At 34.8% G+C, this 18,293-nt stretch overlaps 1 protein-coding gene across 7 annotated transcripts in view; it reads right to left on the bottom strand.

Annotated features, from left to right (window-relative positions):
• The window catches only part of LOC150108400 (F-box DNA helicase 1-like), a 378,469-nt gene that overhangs the window by 40,350 nt on the left and 319,826 nt on the right, over positions 1-18,293 (bottom strand). For all 7 annotated transcript variants that reach the window (XR_016548131.1, XM_090390741.1, XM_090390746.1 and 4 more), the window contains exons 17-18: positions 4,706-4,888; positions 1,797-1,910 (exon numbers count right to left, since the gene is read on the bottom strand). Coding sequence is in view for 6 of the 7 variants with exons in the window: in XM_090390741.1 (XP_090246867.1) it covers positions 1,797-1,910; positions 4,706-4,888 (297 nt within the window). In the remaining variant the exon portion in view is untranslated. The remainder of the gene's footprint in view (positions 1-1,796; positions 1,911-4,705; positions 4,889-18,293) is intronic.

The raw sequence follows: 18,293 nt of genomic DNA, 5'->3' as shown, positions 1-18,293 counted from the left end.
TAAATATATTGTGTTAGGGTTAGGGACCAAGAGATGGTGGCACATTTGAGCCGTCTCTCTTCACTGTGTACCGCTTAATTAGTGATAGCTTTGGGCCATCTATCTCTGATTGGGTACCAGTGGAGATTGAACTGCCCACTCAGTCTCCAAAAGTCAGATAGGGCTAAATGGCCTCGCCTACTCCCCGTATACAGGAATAAAAAGGCGTTAGCTGACTTCCAAGTTGATGCGATTTATGTGCAATATCTTCTGCATGCAGAATTTGAATACATAAAGAAAGGCTCAGGTGTCTCATTCATTCTTCATAATAATGCTTAAAGGTATAACCAACACTAAAAGGGGTAAACACTTTTTTTTTTTTTATTAAACTGATTTTAAACTAATATTTCACTGGTTTTCTATCCAGCATCATCAGAGCACAATGATAACTGACAGGCACACTGTACTAAACTAAGTAACTGCAGGATTACTTAGTTTGATATGTATTTCTGATTGCATCCTTCTTGAGTGTTTTCCCACCACCATGCTGTCACTGCTTGTTTCGTTTAGTAATCTTTTCAAAGTAATTACTCCAGACATCTAAAATATCTTTATCTACAGTTTTCATATCACCTTTATCATCTCTGATTCCTTTTAGAGTACTCTTTTCTCCATTTCTAAGCTTTTTCAGTAGCCTCCAGAATATTTTTTATTTAGTGAGATTTATTTTTTATGTGCTTACAAAGTCTTCCAATGACTTTTGTTCAGCTAGTTTTACACAGAGCTTCACTTTCTTCCATTTTCTCTAAGAGCACAAGCTGCCTTCCGTGCTAAGTACTTTCTTCTTTTCCTTGACTGCCTCTTTAACTTCCTGAGTCCACCAAGGAGTTCTGATTTTTCTATCCTTGCATACAGTCTCACCACATGCCTTTCTGGCTGAATCAGTCACTGCTTTCTTCAGGGTTTGTCATAATCTATGAGGTTCTAGGTTCTTGGTTTCAAATTCTTTCAGTTTTTCTTGAACAATATTTGTGTATTTTAGTTGAGCCTTCAGCTTTCAGAGGTGAACCTCTGAAAGCTGTTTAACTCTGATTCATTTTAAAACTTTCTTACACAGTCTTATTTTCAATACAAGATTTAATTTTATCTTGATCAAAACTAAATGGTGATAACTTCCAATTTCAAATCCTCTGTATTCTCTTGTGTCCTGAACTAGTGAGAAAACATCACCATCAACAATAACATAGTTTTCTTATTTCTTGCATCTTCTCTCCATGTGAATTTGTGCACTTGAACAGAAATCCAGTGGGTACTTACCATTATTATTTGCTTTGCTCTTTTCTCCAAATTTTCTCAAAATATTTTTTTGTCTGATAATCATTTCCTACTCTGATGTTTATATCTCCAACAAAGACCAACTTTTCCTTTTTTCATTGTGTTGTGAACTTCCTTCTATAATGTCTGAAAAAACACATTATACTGTGTTATAATGTGTTACATTACAGTTAAAATGTCAAATTTTGTTTTCTGTGAGGAGCATCAATGTGAAGAAATACAGTACAGCAATATCTAATGTGAATTTCAGGTGAGATCACTAGTGTTCAGTAGAACACAGTGTAATTTCATTTAAATATGAAAAAAAAAAAAAAAAAAAAAAAAAAAAAAAAAAAAAAAAAACTGCATTAAAACATTAAGATATAATCATTAAATACGATCTTTATAACTTTTGCAAACATCATCTGTGCTAAATGAATGTAAATAACTAATTTTTCATCTGATAAAACCATTACAAAACTAGGGAGGAAAAAAGTACTTACTGAATTTACTATTATAACTTTCAAATGGAACAGAGCCAATGGTAAAATCATTCATTACACAAACAGTATCAAACTCCAAGCCTTTACATTTATGAGCTGTAGAGAACACCACACCTGAAAAAAAGATTTTAAAATATATTTGCATATTCTACTACTTATTTCTATCTCTCCATACTATATTTGTTATGTTTTATCACACTGTGTGAGTAGTCATGTTAGAAGTTTAATGGATTGAAAACAGTACAGAGAAAGAATTAAAACAATGTTTAAAGCTTCCAATATTTCATCTGTCACAGAAACATCAGGGAGCACAATAAATTGTAACATATGCATGAACCATAAAATCAAGTGTCACTTAGTAGTCACAAGTCTACAGTCCTAACTAGGAAAGGCACTCTCTTTATGAGCATCAGACAAAATTCCAAGTTGCAATATGGGGAATCCCTAAGAATTAATGTTTCCCACATTTTAAGAAGTTTACTACATCCATATTTATTTAAATTAGGTTAGTTTTCAAGGACAGCTGCAGATCCTAAAAATAAAACCTCTGAAATAGTCTTCCTTTTCAAACTTGCAGTGATGGAGCATAGTGGACCTTTTTTCCCCCAATAGATTTGGTATGAAGTGTCCAACGTCTGCTAGACTGACTGAACGTAATCATGATTACAAATGTATTTCTTATGTTTTGCTAAGCAAATGGAGGCTGATTTTCCAGTCTGTCTATAGCAGGCTAACTTACAGAAACAAGGAACTCTTATACATACCAGGAAATTAGAGAGGTTTAGGAGTTTCCTAAGAAAAACAGATAAGGACTGCTTGTTTCAAGTGGGGCTTGAAGGCAGTGCACTTTTTAAATATTCTAGTTAGTTTTTCTGACATACCCTGTTTTATGGAATGGTGATAACATTACTATAATACTTCTGGAGGATTAATTAGTTAATTTAAGATTAAGGATTAACATTCTGCATGGCACCTAGGCCTAAACACGTGACTGTGTGAATACTTGTAGTCACTGCACATTAGTCCTCCTGCTTGCCCATTATCTATCTGCTAATAAGAGCTGATGGTAACAACTGTTCACATATTCATTTAGACATTCACATACACATAATAATTTTAAGACAGTGGTATATCAATGGTTAAAAAAAAAAGTGAAAAACAGAACAAAGAATAAAATATCAGAAGACCGTTCACAAAACACAATAAATTTCATATATATATATATCATCATCAAATTCCTGCCATGTACCCTCAAGGGGTGTACAGGATATGATAGTACTACATGAAAAAAATTACATCATTACTAACTTCCTATCTACAATTTTCCTCCAAATCAGTCTGTTACTTGTCGAGACTCCAACATTATCAGATCTTATATTTCTATCGTCTAAGGCACTTTGTACCGTATCAATCCACCTATATCTTGGTCTTCCTCTGGGTCGTTTTTCTGCCAACCTGGAAGAGAACACTTGTTTTGCTAATCTTTCTTCGCCCATTCTGTTTAAGTGACCATACCACCTGAGATTAGCTCTGCTAACGCATTCCTGGATGCTGACAATGTCCAGTTCTTTCCTAATATCCTCATTTTTAATATGATATTGCCATTGATGCCATCTGTTCACGCCTCTAATCTTTCTCAGGACTCTCATATCTGTGGTCTCTAGTCTTTGGTCAAGTGTTTTACTTCTGACCCAGTTCTCAGATCCATAAGTTAAAACTGGTTTGAACACTATCTTGTATACAGCTAATTTAGTGTTCTGACTAATTTCTCTCTTATTCCATATGAATTTATGCAATTGACTTCCCACCACACCAGCTTTGCTGATTCTGTTGTCTATTTCTATATTTAATTTACCATCTCCACTAAAAATCGTGCCTAAGTAGCTGAAATGTTTTACTTGTTCCACAGGTTCTCCATTCACAACACAGTTGACATTTTCAATGATTCTACCTATTTTTATTATCTTTGTGTTTTTATTGCTGACCTTCATACCATATCTATTACAACAGTTATTCAATTTAGTCACAGAATCTTGCAGGTTTGTAGCGGATTTATTTAGAAGTATAACATCATCCGTATAAATATATTAACTGAAGGCAAGTTAGCCTATCTTGTAGAGGTTAAACTGATTTTTTTCCTGAAAAACAAGCAAAACCAGCCAAAGAACACATGCACAACTAACAAAACAAAATTATTGTGTAATGTAGCAGATAGTATAATGCAAATGATGAACAGTTTATGTGGTGAATTATGTAGTGTTGTATGGTGTAGAGTGGCCTTCTGCCTGGGGCTACTTGGAGAAGGCGTCATGTAATAATAAAACTAGTTGGATGATCAAGAACAGACTAGACGTAAAACCACATATGGACTACTATAAGCAGATATGGTCACCTAGGTTTCTAGGTATTGTGCATATGAGTACAGAATTAAGGAATATGGTCTTCAAAGAAGACAGAGAAGAGATGTGATAGAAAAATACAATTTAGTATGAGGATCATATAATACAGATTGGAGTGAGATTTTGAAGTATATGGCAGGTAAGGGTAGAGCTCTGAATAAGAACATTACTGGTCAGGCTTCATCCCTAGAAGCTGATATGATTTCTCCTTTGATTTCAAACTTACCATCTTTCTTGGTCTGGGTTCCAAGGAGACCACAAAAAAGGTTGAAACTGGTCTGAGTTGTTATTGATTCTTTCCATAATGCTTCTGCATTATGAGATACTGAAGCAACTTAAGGGTTATACACTGTAGCCAAGCAAAAAAAATTTCCACAAGCAAATGAACAAAACATATAATATATATATATATATATATATATATTTAAGAGAATGAAGGTCAACTAACCAGATATAATTGTTAAATACCTGTATAATAATAATAGCAATGTATTACAAACTGGTACTTACTAGCCATATCAATAGGATATCTGCATTTCTCTGAAATTTGTCTCACATAATCTGGGATTGAATGCCCATGCTGCATAACCAATTTTATTTTACCTTGTAACTCAACATCTTCTGAACTTATGGCATACCTTCTGAGTTCTTGAAAACCAGAAAATCTTTTTATAAATTTGTCTCTGATTTCATCTGTATAACAAAAATGAAAAATTAAAAATAAATAAATATAATAAAATAAAAATATCTGAATGCTTTTGAAGGATCAAAACACTTTCAAGCACTGGTGTGTTTGTGTGTGTTTAATCAAAATTGTGGACTTCAATATTTTTTGAAAATGTTTTTCTGCAACTATTTTAACAGAGAAATCTAATACTTATAACTTTAGCACCTGTAAAACCAAACTATACTTGTGAGTGACATAATCTATAGCCTGAGGTTTCTGATCTGTAACTAAACTGAAGAATTAAGATTAATATAAACAAATTAATAAAGTTAGCGGCATTCAACAAACTTGGTTGGCCAGGTGGTGTAACTGCTCTCCAATCAACAAGCTATGAGTTGGAATCCTATCATGGGCATGGATGTTTTATGAATGTGTTTAGATGATAGATGAATTTCATTGGGCAGTGTGAGGCTATGTCATGACGTGTTCTCTCGACGTTCGAATCCGCCATCTTGCTAAAAGTCACTTTCATAAAATAAAGGAAAACTAATTGCAAATTAATCACTGATCTAAGGGTAGAGAAATTTCTATTATACTGCGCCACTCTATCCTTAGATAAGTCTATATGAATTAGTAGGATTAATTCCAAATTAGTTAGCAGTCTTTTCATTCATTCGGGCCGAAGTATTTATTTTCTTTCTGGGATTCCCGCTAGATTCGAATTTTTGTGAACTGTGCAGTAAAAAGAAATTCAGGCAAACACAATATTTAAATTAACAAACAAAACATTCAATATATGGTTATATGACAAATACATGAACTCCACTTCTAAATATGACAAACCAGTCAAGTTAGTACATCAAGTCAAGTCATTCATATTAATTCAATCTTCCAAACTTTCACACACAAATTCACAGTTTCAGAATCACAAAGTTTCTTTACTCAATTTATTACATTAGAATTTCTTATTTAATCAGTTTCCATGTATCTCTCAGCTACACTCTATGATTAACTCACAACAGGCACTAACCACGGCAGATATCATTTCAATGTCTAAATTTTCAACTCTCAGCCTCGATGATATGCTAGTTAATGTTAGAAACAGCGCAACGGAACTAATACTTAAATCTTCATACACCGAAATAAACTAATATGACTGTCCTTACCAGAAATAATCTTCAGTACTTCCAATATTTTGTGAGCACACTTTCAAATTATATTTATTACACTTGCGAAACACATTTATAAGAATTCTCCAAGGTTATAACTAAAATATTATTAATCGCGCTTCAAAACTCCAGATAACAACTATAGGGTACATTAATTATTCTTGTTTATCACTCATCAACTAGTTAAACTCCGTACAATTCCTTTTTATGGTAGTATAGAAATAAGTCGTAATTCTAGACTGACTGGATTTATTCAGTATTCTTCATTGAATATCCAGTTCTCTAATTATCCGATTACGGCAATAATTTCCTTTTATTACCACGACTGATTTTGCTTTCAGCCAACTATAAGATTCACTTATAAAAAAAATATCCACTCAACTCCTACCTTAAGAACCTTTTATTTACTTCTACTTCTCTAGTTTACCTTCAGTTAACTTCATGGGCTACAGCATTGCCATCCATTACCCCTCTACCAGGGTAACAGCAACAGCTGAGCCTAGCCTCAGTTAGAACTTCATTGGCTACAAAATTGCTATCCATCACCTAAGCTTCCAACCGATTTCAACCCTTAGGGATCTCGTCAGTGGGAGCCAGACCCAGAGGAGGTAATACTGAGGCGAAAGTAATGGAGAAGTCATATTTCCATATATTTCCAAATACCAGTTGCCAAAAGGTGTCAAACCTTATTATTAAAAATACTCTGGATTAGAGATAGATAGTTGTTGAAAGTTTTTCACTTCGTTATATTATAAATTAACCACCTTACTGGTGTTGGATCCTACTTCGTCTCAATCTATACTTTGGATCCGATATGATTACTATTACGATGTTCTTAACTAATTGATAGGTTGCAAGTTGATTTCTAATTCAAATATAGAGAAAATTTATATTTAAAGACTGCGCCACTCTATATCTGAATTAGTTCAAGAACTGAAGAAAAACCAACTCACAACTATCTCTCCTTTTAGAAGTTAATATTATATATACTGGCCGAGAATATTTATCTTACTTAATTTACCCGCTTTGGTTCGAATATTTTATGAATGGTGCAGTAACTCCGTGCTTTATTTCAAGATTCTGTATGTCCTTGACAGGTCGGCCCTGAAATTAAATCTCAACTCAAGTTTTGCTAGTCTATTTAGTAGTCACTCAGCTGTCTTCCATAGCTATAATTGTTATTCTACAACTTATTAGCTAAACGCCTCTCGACTAGTAGACTTTATTTAACTGCTTGAGTGACTTGCCGACTCGCTATTATTGCACTGTGATTCCCGAATGCTCCGATTCCAACCTAATGCCAATCCTCTCCTTTTTCTCTCTCTTAATTAATAATAATTTCCAGCGTTCTTCTTTTTATATCCATTCTTCCCGCCTAAATTATTCTCGTGATTTCTTTCTAAAACTCTTTTCAATAAACCTTCTCCCTACGTGCTGTTCCAAAAACGTTCTCGCTCACTTACATACGTCTCCATGACAACAAAACATAATAAAATTGAGGTATTGCATAACGCTAAACTTCTACAAATAGGAATAAATAAAGAATATTTACATTTCAATTAATGCGCAGTTAAATTATCAAATATAAATTCTATATTAACATAGAAATAAGCTAAATAGCTTGATAATATTTTAACACAGAGTTTTTCTACTATTAATACATATATTCTTGATTAAATAATTAAATATTAAATAAAATTAAAGGTAGTTATATGAATATTAAATTATAAACAAGTGATTTACATTAAATAATATTTACAAATGTAGCCTTTGCCATGGTGGATTATGTTGGATTCTGAGGAGAGTATTAATAATTTAAATTTCTCTTCATTCAGAATCAAACACTGGCCATTATGGATCAAATACGCATCCTCATATGCTTCGTATCCATCATATATTTCAATGTAATGTCAATGGTATTACAATTTTAATATGCACTTCGCATCCATTGTAACTTGGACGTATACATACGTCCTGGCTGGTAGCGTGGTTAAAGATACCAAGAAATTTTATATTTGGTTTAATCAATTATCATAATAATTAAAATTATATTAATGGAATAACTCATGTAAAAATATTATTTATTAGTAGAATTTTTGCCTGAGTATCACAGGCATCTTCAGTACATGTATAAAGCTAATTAAACAATAACTGACAATTCCAAAAAGGCGCCACCTAAGTAGCTAATGTAAGATAACTAAAAAAGGTCAATAAATTTCCTAACTTATTAAAAAATAAATAAATAAATATATATATATATATATACTAGGAGGGAAGGGGGGTCAGCCCCTGATGCCTATGCCGCTCAACCCCTGAGTTCTGGACGTGTAGGCCGATTCTCCTTGAATTCCGATGACTCGAAAGGGGGGAATCCTCCCCTTGGTGCCTACAGCACCCCTCCCCCCCCCGATTTCCAGGCCAGTTCTTGGATTCTGATGACTCGAATTTTGAAGACTCGAAAGGGGAGGTCCCCCTGGTGCCTACAGCATCCATTCCCCCGAGTTTCAGACTGGCAGGCCGGTTCTCCTTGAATTCTGATGACTCGAAAGGGGGGGTCCTCCCCCTGGTGCTTACAGCCAGGGGGAGGACCTTACTGACACCCATTTTCCCATGCACACAATTCCAGCCTATTCAAATCATTCTGCAAAGACTACATATCAGCAGCATTCCTGATTACCCTACCTATCTTTGCATTATCAGCAAATAATTGTATGTGACTTGTCAAATTCTTCCCAATATCATTAATGTACAAATTGAATAACAGTGGACCAAGCACTGATCCTTGTGGTACTCCACTTATTACCTTAAACCTTGCAAGGTTAAAGCCCATTTTCTCCAATTTATGCAGCAGTCTACCATGCTGTATTCTGACAAAAGCCTTAGCAAAATCCAAATGTATCATGGTGTATCCATTCCCCTTGTCTAGTTCAATAGTAACATTGTTATAGAATGTGAGCAAGTTGCTGAAACATGACCTTCCCTTAGTAAACCCATGATGTTCATTGCAAAGTAGAAATTCACTGTCAACCTATTTCTGAATGCGGGCCCTAACCAATTTTTCCAAAATCTTCACCACCACTCCTGAGATACTAATAGGTCGATAGTTGGATACATCTGTCTTTGCACCACCCTTGTGCAATGGAATTACCATACATTCCTTCAGAATCTTCCGTGTTTTGAAACTCATATTAAACATTCTGGTCAAAGGAGTGGCCAGTACAGCTCAACACTCTTTTAGCACATGTGCTGATATTCAATCAGTCCCTATTGATGAATTCTTATAAAGTTTGTGCAACAACTCTAATACTTTGGCCTCACACACCTGCATTTCTTCATCTAGTGAAGAGGTTAGAGTGAGCTCAATGTTGCGTTCACCAGGTTGATAGCTTTTAATGAAATGGGCACTCATTAAGTGAACAACCTCTTCTGCATCTGGATTTAGAAGAGTTATTCTTTCATATTCATTCTTTCTTTACTTGCAGAGTATCGATACAATTCTTGTGGGTTGTCTTTAGCATGCAGAGCCAGTTTCTTTTCATAATCGTACTTTGCTTTCTGTACAACAATTGTGACTATTCTAGCCTGCTGCTTATAACATTCATAACGGACGTCATCCTTATGCAAATGGTATTCCTTCCACATCGTCCTTTTCTTATGAATCTCTTGCTTAATAAGATTATACATTCATTTCACTCCTACTCTATTTATTCTTTGAACTCTCGGAACACATTCTGATATCACTTCATTTAAGTATTGTTTAAATGATTCCCATGCACTGTCGATATTCTTTCCATCCAGCAACCGATCCCATTCCACTGAACTCAGTATACTCCTCAGTTGGTCATAATTTCCTGCTTTGTAGTTCAGGATGTAACCTTTTCTGAATGGAACATTCATAAACTTAGTCACTTCCCAAGTGAGTACCACATGATTGTCACCAACTGGAGGCAAAATAGTTATGTCTTTAACTGAAATGCCTTCTGACACTATAATCAAATCTAACACTCTTTGACCTTGAGTTCCTTCTGTCACATGCTGCTTGAGGAAGTTGTCCTGCAACAGTTCAATAAATGCATTTTCATTCCTCTCACGAGATTCTACTGCTACCCAATCAATACTCGAATAATTAAAGTCTCCCATTATGATTACTCTTTTCGTGGTCATCTTTTCTATTTGGTGATGCATTTCTTCATCCCCAGCAACCCATCCACCAAGTCTGTAACAACACCCTACTTTGTAATTTTTCTTGTTAGATTCCACCTCACACCAGATGGCTTCAAACTCGCTGCCACATGAAATATTGTTAGTAGTATTACTACATTCATAGCTCTCAACTCTAACTGGATTTAAGTCATCCAATATCATTAGCAGCATGCCCCCTCCTCTCCCCCTCTATCCTTCCTAAAAATACTATGCCCATGACACTCGATACCAGTTAGTAGGTCTGATTCTGACAGTCAGGTCTCACTAATTCCTACAATCTGAGGTCGCAACATATTGACTAAGGCAACAAATCTATCCCTTTGTTTCTGATACTCCTAGCATTCGTGTACAGACATAATAATCTACCTGCATGTTCTTTTGTATACTCTTGTTTGCAGTCTGCTTGACACAGTTGGACATCTTGCAGATCCTATTCTTCTCTAATGCCTTACACATGTAGACATCTTTACACACATATGATGGGTCTGAACCGGATGAACACAAACCCAAAATCGTTCTCACCTTGTCAACATTTCCATGACAAAGTCCATTCCCATCATTAATACAGTTATATACCATTGTCGCTCTTACACTCACATTCACACCATTCCTTCCTTTATAATTTAGTTTCCCCAACCCTCTGTGTTAGGTCTCATACCAGTTATTAGTTTTTCCAGACTCCTGATACCAAACGTATTCAGGTGTAGGCCATCCCTCTTATACAAATCCAATCTTCCCTCAAACTCACTCCACACATTCAAAAACTCACATCCATTCCTTCTACACAGCCTACGCATTGAATTGTTTGCCATCATAGCCCTTCTTTTTAATTCATTTTTATCATAGCGAGGTAAAATACTAACGATTTTCACTTTATCACTCTTACACCTTCCAGCAATCCTTTCATGTCCTCTCTCATACTGAACTTATTGCCAGTTAAATCGTTTGTACCTACTAAAACTACGATTTTGTTTACTTTACTTTTTGTTTTTTTTTTGAATTACATCCTTATATATTTAATTTTTGCTCCAGGAAAACTCGATTTCATAACTCTCTCATCTATAGCATGTTTTATTATAAAGTCACCATACCGAATAACTTCTTTCTTTTTACTAACAACATTACTTACCTGATTTTTGTTATTTCCTGAGTTACCTGTTTCCTTGCTTTGTTTCTTATTTTCCTGTTCATTTTTCTTTTTTGCCGAATGCTCATTTAAACGTCTCTCAACTTTTTGCAATTCCTGCATTGTCGTTCTGATGATCTGCTTCAACTTCGCTATTTTGGTGGTAAATTCATTTTTGTTAACTTCCTCCATGTGTACGATAACCTCGTTGGCAGGGCCAACCTTCTTGTTTTCGCTACGGTGCTTTTTTTAGCATTACCTTTGTTGCCCCTTTTTTGGCGCCATTTTAAACGTATACTAAATATTAAAATATCTTAATAAAAATATACTTTAAACTACTAAATACACTATAAAACACTAAAATCTACACTAGTATACTACAAAACACTAATTTTCTATGGGAAAACACAATAAAAAACAGACAAAAATCACCAACTTTACAGGAACACTAAATTCGCCGACCAACCACTATGTATCCTTGAACCTCGAATATTTAAAACCACTAAATATTTTTGTTGCCTTTTGACCATTCAGGAAAATCTCCACCTTTCTCACTTCTCCAAAGGAAAAGCTTCCACATCTCAGTTATCTACCAGATTCCTTGCTCTAGTGGATTATCTTATTTCGGACAAACAGGAAGATCTGCCTCTATTTGTCTAGAAGAAAACCAGTCTTATATTCAATACCTTGAACCTGAACAGTCTGGACTTGCAGAACATGCCATCAATACTAGACAGAGTTCATTGGAACAAGACAAGAGTCCTTCACAAAAGTCGGTTCCTTATGGAATGGCTTTATAAAGAAACATGTGAAACTTTACTCTAACTTAAACAAATCCGATGGTTTACATCTATCTCCTTTGTGAGAGATAGTACTTTATAAATCAGCTAATCTATCCTAACTTTTTTTAATTGTGTGTGTGTGTATATATATATATATATATATATATAATTTTTTTTTTTTAAGTTAGAAAATTTATTGACCTGTTTTAGTTATCTTACATTAGCTACTTAGGTGGTGCCTTTTGGAATTGTCAGTTATTACTTAATTAGATTTATACATGTACTGAAGATGCCTGTGATACTCAGACGAAAATTCTACTAATAAATCATATTTTTACATGAGTTATTCTGTTATTATAATTTTAATTATTATGTCTACTCACGGTATTTCCTTACTGAAATACAATATATTTAACCCATTATCCAAGTGTAAGCAAAGAAAGTTTGCGCCTGAAGTATCTTTCAGGACTGGGGCAACTCATGGCGAAGGTGGTATAAGTTCTCATCACTTGCCTCAGTATCCCATAATGCAAAGCACATCTCCTTGCAGACATGTATGATACTATGCGTTAAGGGAAGGGTCACTACCCAGACCGGTTTCGACCTTTATTGAGGTGTGGGAGCCAGACCCAGAAGTGGTGATACTGAGGTGGAAGTAATGGAGAAGTCGTATTTCCATATATATTCATAATTCCTTTATGCCATATTTCCTTAATGTATAGCATCATACATGTCTGCAAGGAGATGTGCTTTGCATTATGGGATACTGAGGCAAGTGATGAGAACTTACAGCACCTTTGCCACAAGATGCCTCAGTGCTGAAAGATACTTCAGGCACAAACTTTCTTTTCTTACACTTGGATAATGGATTAAACCAAGTATATAATTTCTTGGTATCTTTAATTTATAATTAGTAAAAAACTTTTAACAACAAAGAAATATGTTGAAATTCAGAACCAATCTCATACGATATAGGTCTATAAACTTCTGAATGAGTGTTATTATTGTCTGATGAAATTTTTTGTTATATCAAAGATGGGAAGAGAACATGGAAGCATCCATGGAAGTTAAGTTTGTTTGCAGTCAAGAAAGGGATAAGAGCTAGGTTTTTCTCTCACAGAACAGTATGACAGCTGGTTTGAGTGATGTTGGTGTCTTTTGATGAGTCCTTGACTCCCAAGAGGTCTTAGGTAATGGTAATAAAAACAATAATAGTTCAACACCTTGATGATTCCTTTCCTGTTTCATTTTATTATTATTTAATTTAATATATATTGAACTGCATTGCAGATAGTGGATATTCTTGTCTAACTTCTCTCTCAAAATGACAGCTCAGAATTCCAATGTATCCAATATTTCATTATCTTATGTGTATTGTAACCAATACATAGGAATAGTGGGAAAAGACCTCCTGCCTTTGAGGAATGTGGAGAGCCAACTAGTGATTCTGACATAATGTCCAATCTCATATTCTTATGATATGCTTCCAATAGTAGCTATCACTTGGATAATGAACAAGCGAGGATGGGCACAATTTGGGATTTAGCCGACACCAAATTGTATTTCATACTGAATTTTGGTTATCATGATGATGATGAAATTCCATGCTGCCTTGGGCAATACCTAGATAAACAAGACCTATTTTTCTCAGAGAACCAGAGCAAACAACGAAAAGTCAGCCACTAGAACAAATTTAAATTCACCTTCAAGCAGGTGATGTGGCAAACATCAAAATGATCAAAATGGGGAACAAGGAGACTTATTCATGTCATAGTCCCACAGAAGGTTCTATTAAGGATAAACTGGAGGAATTTTTTGTTAGAGATGGCAACTAACAAAGATTTTAATTTTTAAACCTTATTATAAAACTGTACTGTGTTACTGCCACTATAAAACAGGAGAATAATCACTAGTTCTACTGGAGATCCAAACAACAGAATAAAAAATGAATAACACATAACAATGTTTGGGGAAAATTTGGAGAAAAGAGCAAAGCTACTAATAATGGTAAACATCTGCTGGAGGTCTGTTCAGGATGTGGACTAGTCATTACTAATACCATGTTCCAAGATAAAGATGTGCACAAATTTACATGGAGAGAGGGCAAAGAAATAAGAAAAGTCTGATTATGTTACTGTTGACGGCAACATCTTCACACTATTTCAGGACACAACAGCACATCTGAAATAGGAAGTGATTATCATTTGGTTTTGAGCAGGATAAAAATGAACTTCATACTATAAATAAAAATAAGTATAAAAGTTTTTAAAAAAATCAGAATCAAGCAGCTTTTAGAAGCAAACTATAGACTCAATGAAAGAGGGTAAAAACAAGAACCAAACTTTGAGAATTATTGGCTCTGAAGGAAGTGTTCAGCTTACAGAGGAAGTTCTGGTAAAGAAGGCAGCATATTGAAATGTCTTAGCAATCAAGTCAGAAAGTGCCTGAAAGTATACAGAGAAAAAAAAGTAAGAAAGAATATTTTCCAAGCCAAAATAGATTAATCCCTCGACTCATGTTGGGATTCCATTCCATCAGGCAGGGCATAAGTTGGTTCGGATGTAAGTCAATACATTAAATCAATGCCACTATAAAACAGGAGAATAATCACTAGGTGGCTGTGGCTCTTCTGGTGTAACCTTTGTTTTGTTTTTATGAAAATGTCCAATGTGCTTTGCTTATTCCTCTTCTTCTTTTCATCATAAATTTGCTTATAGCAAGCGAACACATCATGTACTTTCCTTTCTACTAATAAGTAGCATTCAACATTGGGATCCATGTCTTCAGCCATTTTGAGAACATCGCTAACTGCAGAGAACATTTCTGCAAAACCCTTCACTGTGAATTGTTTAACTACCTCTTCTTGTTTCTCTTTACCGTCTTCCTCTTCTGCAACACATTGTTTTTCCAGTTCAACCAATTCTTTGTTGGTTAACTCTTCAGGGGCACTTCCTGTGAGTTAAACTATGTCATCATCTCACAGTTGAACTATGTCACAAACAACCTGAATCACTTCGAGATTCAGGTTGTTTGCTAGGCCCACTATTTCTTCACTCAATTTAAAAAAGTCTTCATTTTTTTCAAAACTTCCAAAATCGTGCACAATCCTTTTTTGTGTATTTTTCCAAATGCCCACTCATACATTGAGAAGTCACAGCAATATTTTAATAGCACGATAAATATCGAATGCTTTCCAGAATTGCATAAGGATCTGATCATTTCCTTCAGAAATGGCTTGTGAAAAAGTTCTCTGTAGATAATAAGCCTTAAACACTCCAAGAAAGCCCTGATCTTGGGGTGAAGATCACCGATATAAGGCGGATGACCTGGAGCATTATCTGGAATTAATAAAATTTTAAATTCAACATTTTCTTTCACATAATAGCTTTCCATTTCACTCAGATAATAGTAGTATAAGGCATCCGCAAACAATTTGAGTCATCGATGACTTTATATCTCTCTGCTAATGAACTGGAAGAGTATACTTCCTAATGTTTTTGAAGGCTCGTGGATTATCACTGTGCCCTATCACAAATGATTTCATTACTTAAATTAAGGGGATATTAAATCCCACATAGTTTTAAAACCGAATAAGAAACTCAAAGATTGGAATCAGAGAGTTTCTTGCCGAATATAGTAAACTATAAAGTATCGGAGACACTAGCGTTAGCCAATGCAAGTGATCCTAGTACATAGTACATTACCGGATGACTCGTTGCAAAGGTGGGGGAAGTTCAGATCGCTATTCTTAGGTATTTTCCATAATGTAAAAACACATTTCCTGGGAAATGTATGCTGTTATTACATTATGGAGGGAGGTCACTACCCAGACCGGTTTCAGCCTTTTTTGAGGCTTCATCAGTGAGTAGCTAGACCTAATACCAAAGTGTATAGCGAAAAGAACTTATATACTCTGCGAACGAGTTTTCCAAACAGGTGCAACCATTTGCACCTGTTTTCCAAACAGGTGCAAATGTTGGGAACAAATCGCGAAATGAATTTACGAAGGCCCAAAATCTCAGTCAAATTGTTGTGCACAGTTGATTTTGGAATCCCATTCATCTTCAATCAATTTCAAGGATGATTTTGGGTTTTCTTTGATGAAATCGCACACTTTTTGGATATTAACTTCGCTCAATCCAGTTTTTGGACGACCAGGCTTTTCGTCGTCCTCAAGCTTGTCACGACTACTTTGAAATTGCTTAAATCATTCATAAACTTGAGTATGGGATAAACATTCATCGCCATATGCTTTTTGAAGCATTTGATGTGTTTCATTAAAACTTTTACCAAGTTTAACACAAAAGTCAATCACAGATCTCCATTTGAAACTCATTTTTCGACCATTCATCAAAACTCACCATCACTCCTAGCACTATAACTCGGCTTCTAATGAAGCCAATGTCATAAACAGTTGACACAACACTAATGAAGATTGCCACTTTCGACAACAAAAAGATACAACAGGTGGTCCCACTAGTTTCTTCTATTTTTGAAAAGTTTGGTTTCTTTTTGGACAGAGGGTGTATTTAATGATAAATACACAACCCATTTCTCAAACACAAAATCAACAGAGGAACTGTTGAAGCCAAGTGCCGAATGCGCTGTTGCCACTGCATTGTTGTTAAATAAAAACCTTTTTTACTTTATGCTCGGCTGCGTCTTATTTGATGTTTGAAAATATATTCTAAAATGTTATTTATTCGATTATGGGATCACAGACGTATCTTGAAAAGGATGCAACTCAAATGGACGTAAGTTGAGGGATGACTGTATTTTAGCTTTCAGGATACTTTATCAGAAGATAATATATTCTGGAAGCTATTGAAGAAGCTTATAAATAGAGGGAGGGAGTAATGTAAAATAATCGTTATCAATAAAGATGACAGTTATAGAAAATATTCAAGAGGAAAGCAAACAGGGATACACATCAATATTTGAGGTAGGAAAAAAAAAAAAGGTTAGAGAAACTTGGATATGAAAAGACAGCCAAAATAAATGATATTCTACCAAAAATGGTCTAATATTATTATGAATGCTCCATCGGAGTAGGACTCATGAGTCACACCTATCACATTTTCCTCTGAACATATCACCAAAAGATAGAATCACAATATATAATGGGAGTCCATTAAACATATTCATTATTGGCCAAGAAAAGAATTTGTATCGCACATGCCTCTAAGCCACACTCTTAGTTTCCAGAGATGAATTTAAGTTCTGCCTGCAGTAGCTATAAGCTGCAAAATCTCACTTTGTGAATCCTTTATTTACTTGTAATGTTTCTATCATATCTCTTCTCATCTATCAATTCCATGTTTTAAGACCCATTTTTCAATATGTCCTCATATGTGCAATTCCATTGGCCAGTTATCATCTTGGTAACCCACCAATGGATCTTTTCAAATGTCTATCTCTTTAGAATCCAGGTGACCATGTCTGCACATAATTAGTCCAGATGTAGTCTTATCAAAGCCTTGTAAAATGGGTGAATAAATTCTATTTTCTTTGAAGTTCAGTATTCTCTTTGACAATGCAGTTATCTGATGAAATGACAAATATCTTAAACATGTGACTCTAAAATTTAAATCACTGTCCACTATAGCCTAAATATGAGTACAATACTCTAACTGCACCTTCTTTCATAATGCATAAACTTGAATTTAGAAACTGACACTCATTAACATTTATCCATAGAATTAGTCTGTTCAAGTCAGCTATACAGATTCTACATCAATGTTTTTTTTTTTAATTAATTTATTTTTTAAATATCACTCCCACACACAAGAGGCTGCTGAGCCTACAGCAAATCAATGCTACATGTGGACAAGAGTCAAGAGAAAAGTAATTTGTTCATATTCTTTTTTGAAGAGCTGGAGATTACAGACTTTGGAGAATACTTCATGAAGAAGGTTATTCCACAGAACCCAGGAAGATAAAATGCAAGGAGAATGGGATTAGTAGGTTCAGTGAGCCAGCAATTCAACTACTTGTATCCTTTTCCAAGTTTTGCAGCTATTACTCATCACTGTCGATTTAACCTCCCTTCCAGCTGAAGTGGATGAAATAGTGAGACAAATTACACTTCTTATCCACGTTATTCAATAGGTGTTACAGAATCATATCCAGATTTAGCTGGATGTCTATAGAT

The sequence above is a fragment of the Typopeltis vanoorti genome, chromosome 3 (assembly GCF_054136105.1).
Source record: "Typopeltis vanoorti isolate ZY-2024b chromosome 3, IOZ_Tvanoo_1.0, whole genome shotgun sequence".
In the NCBI taxonomy this organism is placed as follows: domain Eukaryota; kingdom Metazoa; phylum Arthropoda; class Arachnida; order Uropygi; family Thelyphonidae; genus Typopeltis; species Typopeltis vanoorti.
This window is presented reverse-complemented; position numbering and strand designations above follow the sequence as displayed.